This window comes from Rousettus aegyptiacus, unplaced genomic scaffold, assembly GCF_014176215.1.
Source record: "Rousettus aegyptiacus isolate mRouAeg1 unplaced genomic scaffold, mRouAeg1.p scaffold_m13_p_17, whole genome shotgun sequence".
NCBI classification, from domain to species: domain Eukaryota; kingdom Metazoa; phylum Chordata; class Mammalia; order Chiroptera; family Pteropodidae; genus Rousettus; species Rousettus aegyptiacus.
This window is the reverse complement of record NW_023416292.1, coordinates 15,195,199-15,207,681: the sequence shown is the minus strand read 5'-3', so window position 1 is coordinate 15,207,681 and position 12,483 is coordinate 15,195,199. Positions and strand designations below refer to the sequence as shown.

Sequence of the window (12,483 nt, the reverse complement as noted above, 5' to 3'; positions counted from 1 at the left end):
TCACATACTTATAATCATACAATATTGCATCCTGTTTTTTTTTTAATTTAGTAGTTCAACAGCATTCTCAGGTTGCTAGATTTCATAATTAGTTTCAATTATTATTTAACATATTATGAAACAAATTTAATATACTTCACTAAACCAGTTTTCTTTTGTTGGGTATTTAGGTTATTTTCCTACAAAACCTAATGCTATAATAGTATCTTCATGAATGAAACTTTATTCAAATTTTATTATTTCCGTGGAATAGTCACTCCCAAGTGGAATTACATGAGCTAAAGGGTATGAAAATTTTATGGATTTAGCACGTATTGCTAAGTTGCTTTCCAAACGGACTGCAGAGTTTATAAGCACCCCAACGGTGTTTGTGAGAGTACCCGTTTCCAAGCGCTTTCACCAGCGCCGAATTCCACGGTGCCCTCCCCTAAGTCGGTCATTGAAAAGGCAATAAGAGGTATGTACTGTGATGTTTTGTTTTGTGTGTCTTTGATTGCTAACAGCCTGGCATTTCCTCGTGTTTGTTTACTAGTTATATTTTTTGTAGAAAGCATTTTGGTAAACACCGAAAATGTCACAGTGTTCTTTGCTTTTTTCCCTTGTGCACCGGAGTCACCTCGAAAGTAAACAGGGAAGAGATAATGCCAGTCCAGTGCCAGTGCACATAGAAGTCATTGTGACTTCATCGTAGACAAATTCTAAGCGCAGACAAATTCTAACCTCATGCTCGTCCCTCCCCAATCCAGGCGTCCCGTCTTTGGGGACAACGCCAGCAGAAAAAGCAGTGGACACGCTGGAAGGCTAGGGAGGGCACAAGATCCCCGCTCTCATCCAAGCTGGACCCCACTAGGCGGGGAGATCACGTCTGTCTGCACCTCTAACAAAACTTAGGAGTGGGGTATGTGAGGGCTGGGATCCAGAGAGCCGCTGGGTCCTTGGGCAGGAGGCTCGGGTTTCCCGCGCCGGCAGTCAGGCGACGTCGAGTATCTAGCTGATTGAGCATCTGAGAGCATCCGCGGAGACGTATCCCAGCAGGGGGCCTTCTGTTTTATTTCCTCTAGGAACTTGCATTGAGAATTTAAGTATTTATGCGTGTCTTGTAATTACGTTAAGCAACACATGCCCCTTCGCTGGTTAGTCCCGGGTGTCCGCTTGCACGCTGCCGCCCTCCACGCATGAGGTCGAAAGTCGTTCAAAGAGCCCGCGGTTGCAGCAGGCGAGGCAGAGCGGTCCCTGGGGATCCAGAGCAGGACCCAGCTGAGCGGACCTGGGCGGAGCAGCCCGCGAGGCCCAGCAGCCAAAGGACGCAGGGCCCCGACGGGGTGAGGAGGGAGGACAGAGCGGACCCCCGCAGCAGGCCGGAGCGTTCGGGGGCGCGCATGTGGGCCCGCGCCCCGCCAGCTCCGCGCACAGTCCCTGGCCGCCTCGCCCGGCCGCCGCGCGCTGCGTGATTCGCGCGTTCCGAGCCGAGGACCGGCTGTCCCTGGCCCGGCCTCAGCCAGACGCGGGGGAGAGAGAGCCAGGGCTGGGGAGCGCGGCGGGAAAGGAATTGGCCAGAGGAGAAGAGGAGGATGGAATCGTCTGGTTACGGAGCGCGCTCGGTCCGGCGGAGAGAAGCCCGGGACCGAGAGCGCGCTGCGCGAGGGGACCACAGAGCCCCGCAGCCCCGGCCTCCGGGGGGGTCTGCCCCGCCCTTCCCTGCTCCTTGGTCCGAATAGAGGGGCGGGGAGGACGCGAGCCGCGGGCCGGGGCCAGAACCCCCCGAGGACCCTCGGAACGAGCCCTGGGTGCAGCGGTCTGGGGCCACCTGCTGCAGCGTCCGGGCCGCCGCGGCATTTATACAGGGGCTCCGGCCGCATCGCGGGGAGCTGGGGTGGGGGACAACCCGCGAAGCCCCTCCCCCTGCATGCGGCCCCGCCCTCCCCCGCACACCCGGCGCACTTGGGGCTCCAGGACCCCTACTCCGGCCGGGGTCCGCCGCCCGCTGCTGAGTAGGGGGATTGGCTGAAGGGCGGGCCTCCCTGCGGGAAGCGACGTCACGGCCGTTCCTGCAGTGTGAATGAATCAAAATGCCTGGGTGACCGCGGCCTCCCGGGCGTCCGGCGCGCGAAGGGTGGAGGGGGAGGGGGAGAGAAGCGGGCGGGGTAGGGAGGAGGGGAAAAAAGCCAGGGCTGCAGCAACAGCGTCTCAACCCGGGATGTGCACCAACCCGGGAGAGCGAGATCAAAGGGATTTGAAACAGGCTGAGGACTGGCGGGGGGAGGGGGCCAGCCAGCCTGTGGAATCCTCCCCGAGAGGCGGAGGGTCCAGCTTCCACCGTGACTTCGGCGGCCTGGTTGGGTTTCTTCTTATTATTTTCAATTTTCTGAATCCAGCTTGAGCGAGCGAGCGAGATCTCCGTAGACTGCGACTCGCTGGCTCTCGCTCCAGGATGATGCAGAGCGCGGCTGTCCCCGCGGAGGGGGCTGCCAAGGGGCTCCCGGAGATGCTTGGTGTGCCGATGCAACGTAAGACAACCCCCTTTCTCGCTGATTTAATTTGATAACAAGACAGCCAGCATCCTTGGCCAGTGCGGGGCGGGCCGGGCGCTGCGCGTAGCCTGGACCGGAGGGACCGGGCGGGGCGAGGGGCCAGCGGCCGGGGCCCAGAGGCGGTCACGGGGCAGGGGCACCAGCCAGAGTGCGTTTAAAGGCCTTGGCTCTTGGCTTTCGGGGCCGAAGGTGAAAGCCTTCCGGATCACGCTGGAGGCGAGGCAAGAATACCGGACCCAGCATCTCCAGCCCATGGCTTTTCCAGGACCGTTGGGGAGAGTGCTGTTTGGGAACACCAGGGGAACGAGCTGCAGGCCAGGCCTGAGGGACGGGGTGGTCTCCCCAAATCATACTCCCCCTACCCACGGGCTGCAGTCAAACCTCCCAATACGGCTAGAGCAACTTCCCCCTGGCTGGCGGGAAGTTGCAGAGCGCGTCCCCCACCCCCCGGGGCTGGCAGCGCGGAAGCCCAGGCCACACGCTCGGTCCCCGCGCACGGGGCGCGCGCGCCTGGTGCGTCCCTGGACGCTGCTGCCGGCCGCCTGCGCCGCCGGGGACTGCCTGCTCCTAGTGGGGAATTCCACTCTCCATATTCCAGTTAGCCGAGAAATGCAGGGGAGGAAGAAGCGCCGGGACGAAGTTGTGAACTGGGGGTACAGCCTTTGCGCACGTGCGGGCAGGCTCTCAGGATGTCTCGGACTCGGAAGGGGAGAGATCACGGTGTGTAGGTGCTTTGCTCGCCCTCCCGTTTTCTTTTCCATGCCCGAAATGCGCAGGGGTGGGGGTGGGGGTATGTTTATCTCAGGTCTGTGTGTGTGTATAGGTGTGCGCGCGCAGGGATTTTCTCGAAGGGAATCCGGCTCTGTCCCCCAACTCCCGAACCGAGAGTCTGCGGTGGGCAATCTGTGCGAAAGCCAAAGCAGGTCCTGGAGCTCCGCGCGTGCGGTGGGCGCAGCGTGAGTCCTGTGGCTCAGGCTGGCGGGCTCTGCGGACCCGGCTCTGGGCGGTGGATAAACGAACGATTTCCAGCCTCTGCTTGCCAACGGGCTGTGCTTCCGCCGAGACTTATTTAGTGGAGCGGTAAATCCTCGAGCTGTATTTTAAGTAAGGACCGAGTCATCCAAGGGTGCTACTTCCCTACGAACCAAGGCGCAGCAGCGCGCCCTCCTGTGCCCAGGGTCTCTATGGCAGGGTTTATGTCCTGGCCAAACCTCAAAGGGCAAGCTGATGACCGTGTGTTCCGTAAAGTTTTTTGAGAAGAGACTGGAAGAAGATCGCTTCGCCCAAAACAATTTAGGTTGTCCTGTGACTATATCCTACAGTTAGTTACCTGTTGTGCCTCATTCTGTCAACTGTTGACAAACAGCTCCACCTCTGCGCCGGTGCCTTGGGGGAGTTTACTGCCGACTCAGGTGTGTTCGTAGAAGGCGTTGGGTGTTCATTGCCGCCTCTTATGTCCCCACCCCAGGCAGGGGGGGAGTGGGTTCTCCGTCCCTGCATAAACGCAGACCCTATCTAAGGTGCTCCAAGTCCTTAAGCTCTGCAGTGAGGGGAGTGTGTGTGTATGTGTGTGTGTGACTCCTGTCCTTGGTACCCAGGACGTCTGTGCTTTAATAGTTGTGGTCCATAGGTGGCCTGTGAGGTCGGCAATGAGGGACGTGGGCTATGCTCCAACAGCCTTTCTCAGATTGGGGTGCGAGACACCTCTCCCAGATAGTCTCCCTTTTTTGCTTTTCTTACTCAGAGACAACTTTGATTTCTCCATCGGGAACTCGGTTTCCTAAAATGCCTAGAATTTACTTTCGGAGCTATAGTGGGCCAGGGCACAGAGCCTGGGTTGGAACTGTGGAAAACTTCATAAGGTAGAGAGGGGGACTCTCCTCCCAGGGTGTGTGGGGAGTGGTTCTGTGGCCTGGGTTGGAGGAGGCGCTGGCCAAAATTGAGGGGCTCAATCCCTGAAGACTTGGAGATGCAGCTTTCTCTCTCTCTCTCTCTCTCTTTTTTTCTTGTTTCTTTTGGGATGTGTGTGGATTATACCCATCCTGGGCCGCACAGCTAGCTGCTGGCTATTGAGCTGTTGGTGCTGGGACTGGGCTTAGGTGGGACGGGGTCCCCTCACACACACACACACACAACCATCCTCTTCCCTGGGACGTGGGGCCCAGCGGCCTAAGAACTGCTTGTGCAGGTGGGAGGTGACATATTCTTGGGCCTTGGGAGGAAAAAGGATAATCCTAGGCCTGTGGGAATTTAAAACTGAGGGTGGAGGAGACCACAGAAAGGCTCTCCAGCAGGGATCCCCCCACCAGCTCCACAGCCGGAAGGTTTGGGTGGCACCCCCCCCCACACACACACACACGTCCCCATTCTTCACCCTGAGCCACCACCAATGGAGCACCTGAGACACACACGCCTAGGGATCCCCAACCTCAGGGCCTTTGGTGCTCTGGGCTCCAGAATATTCTTTTGCTTATTTGGGGATGGGTGAGGTACATGCCCTTTAGGGAAACGTTGCCAAGAAATAGAATTAATAATTTCTCTCTCTTGGAGGTCCTCTTCCTTACACTGTGTCCCCCGCCTCTACTCAGTCCTGGGTGGATTCATTGTTGGGCCATTGCCTTCCTCCTACCTCCCCTCGCAGAGGTGGCCCGGGTGCTTTGACAGTCACGGGGAGGCCCCCTTGGGCACACATACGGCTGGCTGGGACTTCTGGGGACAGCTCAGTGGTCTTCGTCAGTTTGAGGGGGGTCTGCCCGGGGCCAAGGAGCTCAGAAAGAACCGGGCGGGAGCCATTGGGAGCAGCCTGGAATGGGGAAGTAGAGGCCCAGCCTCCTCGATCCCCAGCAGGGCCGACCTCAGGTCAGGGTGTCCTAAGGGACTCGGAACCCTGGCTCCCTGCTCTGGGTGGCAGGAGCTCTCTGTTTGCAGCAGTCAGCACCCTCGGGGCCCGTCCAGCACAAACCGAAGGTTCGGTGTTTTCTTTATATAGCCATGTGGATAGGTTCGCAAAAGGACCTCATCCTAAACCGCGGGTCGCGGCTACGTGGCTCAGGATTTAGGGGCGCGGGTCCCCCTCGTTCCTGGCACACCCTGCCTCTGTTCCACGTCCCCTCTGCCTCCCTCGGGGCGTTAGAAGCACCAAGGTCCGCCTCACCGGGCCGGACCCGGGCAGCGTCGGGAGCGGCGAGCGCCTCTCGCACGTCTCCGAACCTCTCTCTTCCCGAATTCAACAGTCTCCCCAGCATCCGCTGGCCCCTCTTGCCAGTCAAGACGACTCGAGCAGCGCGGGACCTGTATGGAGGTGGGCGTTCTGTCCGTCCCTTGCCCACTTAGGGCAGCCGACAGCTGCGGCCGGGACTGCCGGCCGGAGAGCGGGCCAACGCGGACGCGACGGACGGTCCACGCTGGGGCGGGACATAGGAAGCGGGGCCCGGGGCCTTTCCTGTCCCTACTTCGTCTCCGAAACATCAATTTTTTGCAGCTCTTGCGAACCCCGAAACTGTGTGGAAAGGGTACCCGATTTTGTATTTGGTAGGACCTGGGCGAAGGACGTCTCCGGGCCGCCCCACGACCCTACCCGGGACTCCTGCGGTGTGTACACCCCCGCGCCTCGTCCCGAACGTCGTCATCCTCTTGCAGGCCATTTCCAAAGGGGCGAAACGGCCTCATTTCCCGGCCAGGAGTTCTCGCAAACTCCGGAGACGCGCTCTTTCCATTTCTCGTGGTGCCAAGAGGGCGGGGGTGGGGGGGGGGCAGGAAAAATGATCTATTTAGATATTCTACAAGATTCCGATACAGAAATTCAAACAGCAGCCCCCGGCGGATTCGGGCCTCGCGGGTTACGGATCCGGATTCTCTCACCGCGAGGGGCTCGCGCCAGAGCTGCCACCACCCAGAGGGGATTCGCAGAGACCCGGTGACCGCGGCGGGCAGGCTCCGGCCTCCTCGGCTCCTCTCTGTCTCGATCAGAGAGGTGGTGCGGGCGGAGGGAAGCCCGCGGGGGAAGCCGCATGAACGATTTCACCCGGACCAGGAGCGCGCAGGTGGGGCGGGTGCGGGCCGGAGGTCTGCACCTGAGCGGCCCGCAGTGCGCAGGGAAGGCGCAAAGCCGGGGCTGAGAAGAAGCAGCAGCACCTGGCGCAAGGTGTTGTTCCTCGCTTGGCCACGGGCCTGGCCGGCGGAAAACCGTAGCCCGGCGGGCTGAGCGCGACCTGGGTGACCTCGCCGCGACCAGGGCAGAGTTCCTCCGCGCCGCGGGCGAGCGCCGGCCACCCAGGCCGGGGACCGACCCTGAATTCCTTCTCCGAGCGTTCGTTACGCACCTGCGCGCGGCGCCCTGTCCCCATCGCTCTGGCCACGCGTGACCTGGATTTTGGAGAGCTCGCCAGGGGAGGCAGGTGAGGACAGGGGGCCGTCGGGGAGAGTCGGCTTTGCGGGCGCGGGGTCTCGCAGCCCGGAGTAGAGGTCGCAGCTGCGAAGGGGGCAAGAGAGGGACCGCGCCTGGGACCGCCGCGCGCCGCCTTCCGCGTCCCTGCGCCTCGGCCCTTTCGCTCCATCCACCTTGCCCGCTACTTTTCCGGGCTTCTCCTGGGTGACCAAGACTGGGACGCGTGTCCCACAGCTTTGGAGCGGCGGGCGGGAGCGCGCGAGAGAGGGCAGGCCGGGCTGAACCCATACCCATTTCGCACTAAAAGACAAAACTAACCCCCAACGCCGGCGGTCCGCGCCTTCCCGTGACTTTTTAACTCCTGTCGAAAGCGCCTCTCCCGCACGGATCCTGGAGCCGGCCCGCGCCCGAGCCTCGGCTTCCCGCCGTGCTCCCCACGCTTCGCGGACCTCGAAGAGCGCTGGCGGGCTCGGGAGAGACGAGGTCTCGACCTGGGCAGCTGATGATGTCAATTAAATTCGACCTGGACAGGGAGTAGGTGACCCTGCGCACCCGGGGAAGGCGAAACGGCGCGCGTCGCCGTTTGCACCCACGGTGCAGAGGGGGCCGCGACCGGCCTGGGACCCAGCGCCGGCTTCGCCCCAGGGCTCAGAGGCTGGCTTCATCTAGAACAGGACTTTTGAAATTATTATTACTCTTATTATTATTATCATTATTATTTTTTAGTAGTAAGGGCGAATGTCTTTTTAAAGGGATCTGCAAGGTGGAACCAGTCAGGAAGGAGAGGAGTTACGAGCAAAGCCTGCGCGGGATAAAACCGCGAGCCGCAGGAAGTTGCAGGGAGACCGAGGCTAGGTGCACCTGCCCGAGCGGGGTTAAGGCAAGAATGTGGCCTGAACGCTCTGGGGATTAGAGCAGCGCGAGTCCTCGAGACGTCTTGAAGACCGCCTCAACGACTGCAAATTCCAGGGTCGACCTCTTAAAAACCGAGCTCTCCCGGAGGTGAGGTGGGGGCGGAGGGAGGCGGGGAACCCGCAAAGCGGTTTCTTTCCTTTGAATAGACAAAACACGGCCCACAGGGTCGTCTTGTGTTTTGAATAGTGACCTGATGACCCCGCTGACCAGGTGTAGACAGCCTCGAGTCCTAAATATTTCTATTGTCCCAACTTCCCCTTTGCCCCGGATTTTAGTGCCCCCCCCCCACTCTGCTACAGTCAATTAGTGATTACTTAGCACCGCATTAGCAGATGGAACCCAGAGAGACACGGTGCTGGGAAGGCCACAGCGGAGCAAGGGGCGGGAGCGTCGCACCTGGAGTCCTCCAGGGACGGAAAATTAGTTAACAGGGACTACGAACCTTTCTTTCTGTCACATTGTTAAGAAAACTCCCTTGAGCCTCTTGTTTGAGTCGGGAATGGTGGATATTTGGTGGATTTCGCTGGCCTGGAAACTAGTCTCCTCCTCCAAATTGAAGACTTGTGGATGGGGGAAGGCTGATGGAGTTGGATGGAGGACCTGTGTCATTTCTTTTAATTAAGGAAATTTATCAGAGGCAGCGCTGGGGAACTTTGGAATGCGTAGAGGCTTGGAACCAGTTTACTGATGAAAGGAGGCAGGGGTAATCTTCCCCACCTGGGAACCCTGGCCGCAGGTGGATTGAGGCAGCAGTTAGCACTACTCTGTAGCCGGCTGGGGGTGGGATTTACTTGCGTAATGATTTTCTGCCCTCCCTGGAATGAGTGTGAACAATGCCGTAACACAGATCTGAGCACACAGGGTCTACTGCTTTTAGTAAAATCCCATCCTGGCTTGAATGTCTGTCTGCTTTCTCTTTTTCCTTTCTGCCCCCCTTCCCTCCTCCCTATGAGAGATCTTCGTAGGGAAAAACTTGGATTTGAGTGTGAATTCACTGCAAAGGGGTTTTGTTGGATGTTTAGCATCCAGCAGACTGAAGGATGAATAAGGTCTATCGCTCGCCCTCTTTCTAAGAGGCCTGGGAGGGAAGGGCAGTTTCTGGGTTCAGGACAGAAGCACCTTGGAGCTGAGCTATTGTTTGTTGTAGGAAGAAATCACCTAAAAAACATTTTATAGATGCCCTGATCAAAATGGAGCACAAATCAACCATTTTGAGGCACTGCTGTTGGGGGTAGATGGGCAGGTTGGGTTTAATTGGCGAAATTGAAATTGATTCACCCTCAGAAAATGTACTTTGGGTTAACTGTATTAGTGGCGGACTGGAAAATTGTCTTGGGAGGCAAGTCCTAATTCCTGTTGTTATTTTGGTGGATTTCTTTTTTTTTAGCTTGCCCTACTCCCTTCCCTTGGTCAGTCTCAGCCTAGTCACAGATGTTTAACTGCGGTATCTCACCCCCAAATGCCTTTAAAGTATAATTTGCTTTAATTATAATGTTACGAGGTGAAAGGATTGGTTCTGGGAATAGCTTAATAGAGGCAAAACTTGCAGCCAAATTAATTGAAAGTTTCTTCCTATGAGGGGGAGTTTGCCAAACGTATGGAATATTGCTACAGAATGAGACATCAGAAAAATACATTGTGGAGATTTAGCAATGATTAAACGTGTTGATGGAGTGGAAATAGGGACGTGTCTACAACATTTCCATAGATCGTCATGGCTCTGTTTGATGTGATTTTCTGTTTTATTTGCAATTATTGAGAATATTCGATATCCTACTGAAGATTACAAATTCTGTGTCAATATATAATCTAGGAGATAATCCTACACCTGCCAATCACATTTACATTGTGTATTTTATTTACTACAATATTCCTTCTATTAAAATGTTATCCAAATTCAACCTTAAAATGGTAACATTAAATCTCTTTTCAGGATACTTTTGAATTTGATCTCTTATTGAAAAGGTTACTATTTTTGAGCTGTTTAAGCAGAAAAAGAGCAAAAGAGATCTTCAAAGGGACCCCAAACTACAAAATGAAACAAATAAGACCTGTGGTGAGAAGGATTCTGGAAAAGACAGTGTTAGGGGTGGTCATTTCTGATGCAAGAGGAATTTTCTGACTTTTTTTTCCTGCTTGTTAGTCATTTGTTAAGACAAAACTAGAAAAACTAGAAATTAGAGAAGACATGTATAGATTGATATATTGTAAAGTATAAAGTGAATACAATGATAATAGAGAGTATGACTTACCTTAAATGTAATGCTAGGATTTTTTTTTTAAAGACTTTTTCCAATATTTTTGTGGCTGGCTAAGATCTCTATGTTTAATGATGTTATAGTGATCACGGAAATACCACAATGTCGATGCACCTTTTCTCCTTAAGATTTAAAGAATTAATATTGGAACGTTGTGCTTCAGCTGTGTTGTTTATGAGATCATTCTTACTAGGTTACAAAAATCTCAGAAAAGGAAATTTATAAAACATTTTGGAAAATTATGTTATGGTCTCTTCAAGATGCATTGGTTTAGAATAAAGGAAACTATTAAAAAGGAAGCAATTAATTGTTCAAGAAAATGCATTGTCTTTAATAGGGGAATGGCAAATAAAGGGTCAGGAGAGAACAAAACACACATTTAGTCATGATTTGTCATGTGAAACTGTATCCTGTGTCAGGTTTCCCCTGTATGTAGACTGCGCAGGCGAATCAGTCCTGGGTTACAATTATCAGGTGATTTGAAAAGGGGAGTTGTGACCAGACGACAAGATTTTATTGTCAATGGTGATGGTGGTGATTTTGAATTGCAAAGTTTTATTTTTGAAATATATACCCAGTAGTAGAACTTGCAATTAATTGAATTTTAATTTTACTATACCTCTGTTATAATTCTCAGGTTTGGACATTCCAGAACTTAGGTATGAGTTTAGGCAGGCAAGGTGCCATACTTGGTATGTCTTGTGGTGTTATGTTGATACACCTTAGAATTATTATTCCAGGACTAAATCTGGAAGCCCCCATCGAAAGTACTTCACCAGTCTACCTTTTTAAAATCATCTTCTTTCTTCCGTACTCAGGGAAACTTAGGTAAGGGAACAGTGATGTCTGCTATTGGCTGCTGTTTTTTCTCCCTTATAATTGGGGAAAGAATGGAGAATTCCAAGAAAAACATTTGCATGATATTTTAATTGTATACGTGTTTCCTTAAAGCCTCATTTAGCTTCTCCTTTCAGTTTGTAGTCAGTAAAGAAACTTAACAAATACATAAAATTATATATTTTTGGAAATATACATTATCCAAATGTTTTTTTTTTTTTTTTTTGTTTGTTTTTTTTGAAGACAGAGCTCAAATAACTACTTACTCCTAGAACAAAGTCACCAGCAAAAGGATTTGGGGTGAAAGCCACCAGGATTTTGGGAACACTGTTGGGAGCCTTGGTATTCTGTCAGCCCCAGAACCTGTCCCCCAAAAAAGAAGGTTCTAGCCCCAGTTTGGCCCCCCACTGTGTACCTACAGGGAAGCCCTTTTCAATGTAGAGGCTGGCTTTTCACAGGGTCTCTGCAGAGAGTCAATGAGCTTGAAGATTTGCAAGTACTTGACAAAGAAAGTTTAGAGTGCTGGCAGACTTAAAGACCAGGGTCCCCGTTTGTTTCTGCAGCTGGAGCCGCCCTAAGCGGTGGGAGTGCTCCTGGGTGTCCCAGGATGATGGCTGAGCTGACTAAGTATTGTGGTAGGGCTGCAAACAGGAAGCATCTCTCAGTGGACCTGGGCTCCCTGTCCTGAAAAAACAAGGGAGACCTTGTCCTGGGCATTAGGCTGTCAAGTCAAATTATTTGTGAAACAAAAGAGGGATTCTATTCACCCAAAAGGCAGTTAAAGAGCAATGCTCGCAGAACTTCCTCAAGTGTTGTTTCAAAATCCAAATTTTACAAAATATTACTCTGATATCACAGTAGGGTTAAGTGAACATTATTCAATACATTTTTTTGTATTATCAGTACAAAAAAAAAGCCCCCTTAGTTTTACAAATATTAAAGTATTGATCAGCATTATGATTCCATTGTAAATATCTGAAATTCTGATTCCCTGGCAAGGTGCACTTTCTCAAAGACGTTTTAGAAGTCCTTGTCAGGTATTTTGGTTCTAGTTTCATCTCTGGTGAAAAAAAATTTTTTTCTCACCTGTTGATTTTCTGTGACCAAAGAGATAGAAAACACCATTTTTCAAAGAATTAAAATCGATCAAACAAACAAACAAACTGTCTCTGAAATGTCTCATGGTGGCCCCTGGGTCCTTGAGAGCGGTTTCTTGGAAATGAAGAAACGTGAGCAGGGAATAAAAACACACACAATTTATCATGTATCGCCAGAGGGGTGTGGGCAATCTGGTCTACCACAGACCACGTCAGACCTTCTGATCTCTTTACTTACCAGCTTTCTGAAACTTCACTCCTGGAGCCATGTGGGGATTAAAATGGAATCCATTTTCTGATGGGCCACTCTGAAAAACAAGCCCTCTGTGCCCCTACCACAGTCCTTTAGAGGTCTTGAGGCTCAGTGTCATGGTGTGGGTTTCATAAGCTGCTTTGATGAAGAAGTAGATTTCAGCTACAGGAAAGGGGTTTTTAGCCATTTCTTATCAAATAAGAAA

General features: G+C 53.0%; 1 protein-coding gene across 10 annotated transcripts in view; it reads left to right on the top strand.

Annotated features, from left to right (window-relative positions):
• The window catches only part of LHX4 (LIM homeobox 4), a 58,138-nt gene that overhangs the window by 12,003 nt on the left and 33,652 nt on the right, over window positions 1-12,483 (top strand). Inside the window, exon 1 of one of the 10 annotated variants that reach the window (XM_036234554.1) lies at window positions 2,212-2,507. The exons of the other annotated variants lie outside the window; for them this stretch is intronic. Coding sequence (XP_036090447.1) covers window positions 2,432-2,507 — 76 coding nt within the window. The 5' untranslated portion in view covers window positions 2,212-2,431. Of the gene's footprint in view, window positions 1-2,211; window positions 2,508-12,483 lie in introns of those variants that run through there. 10 annotated transcript variants of the gene reach the window in all.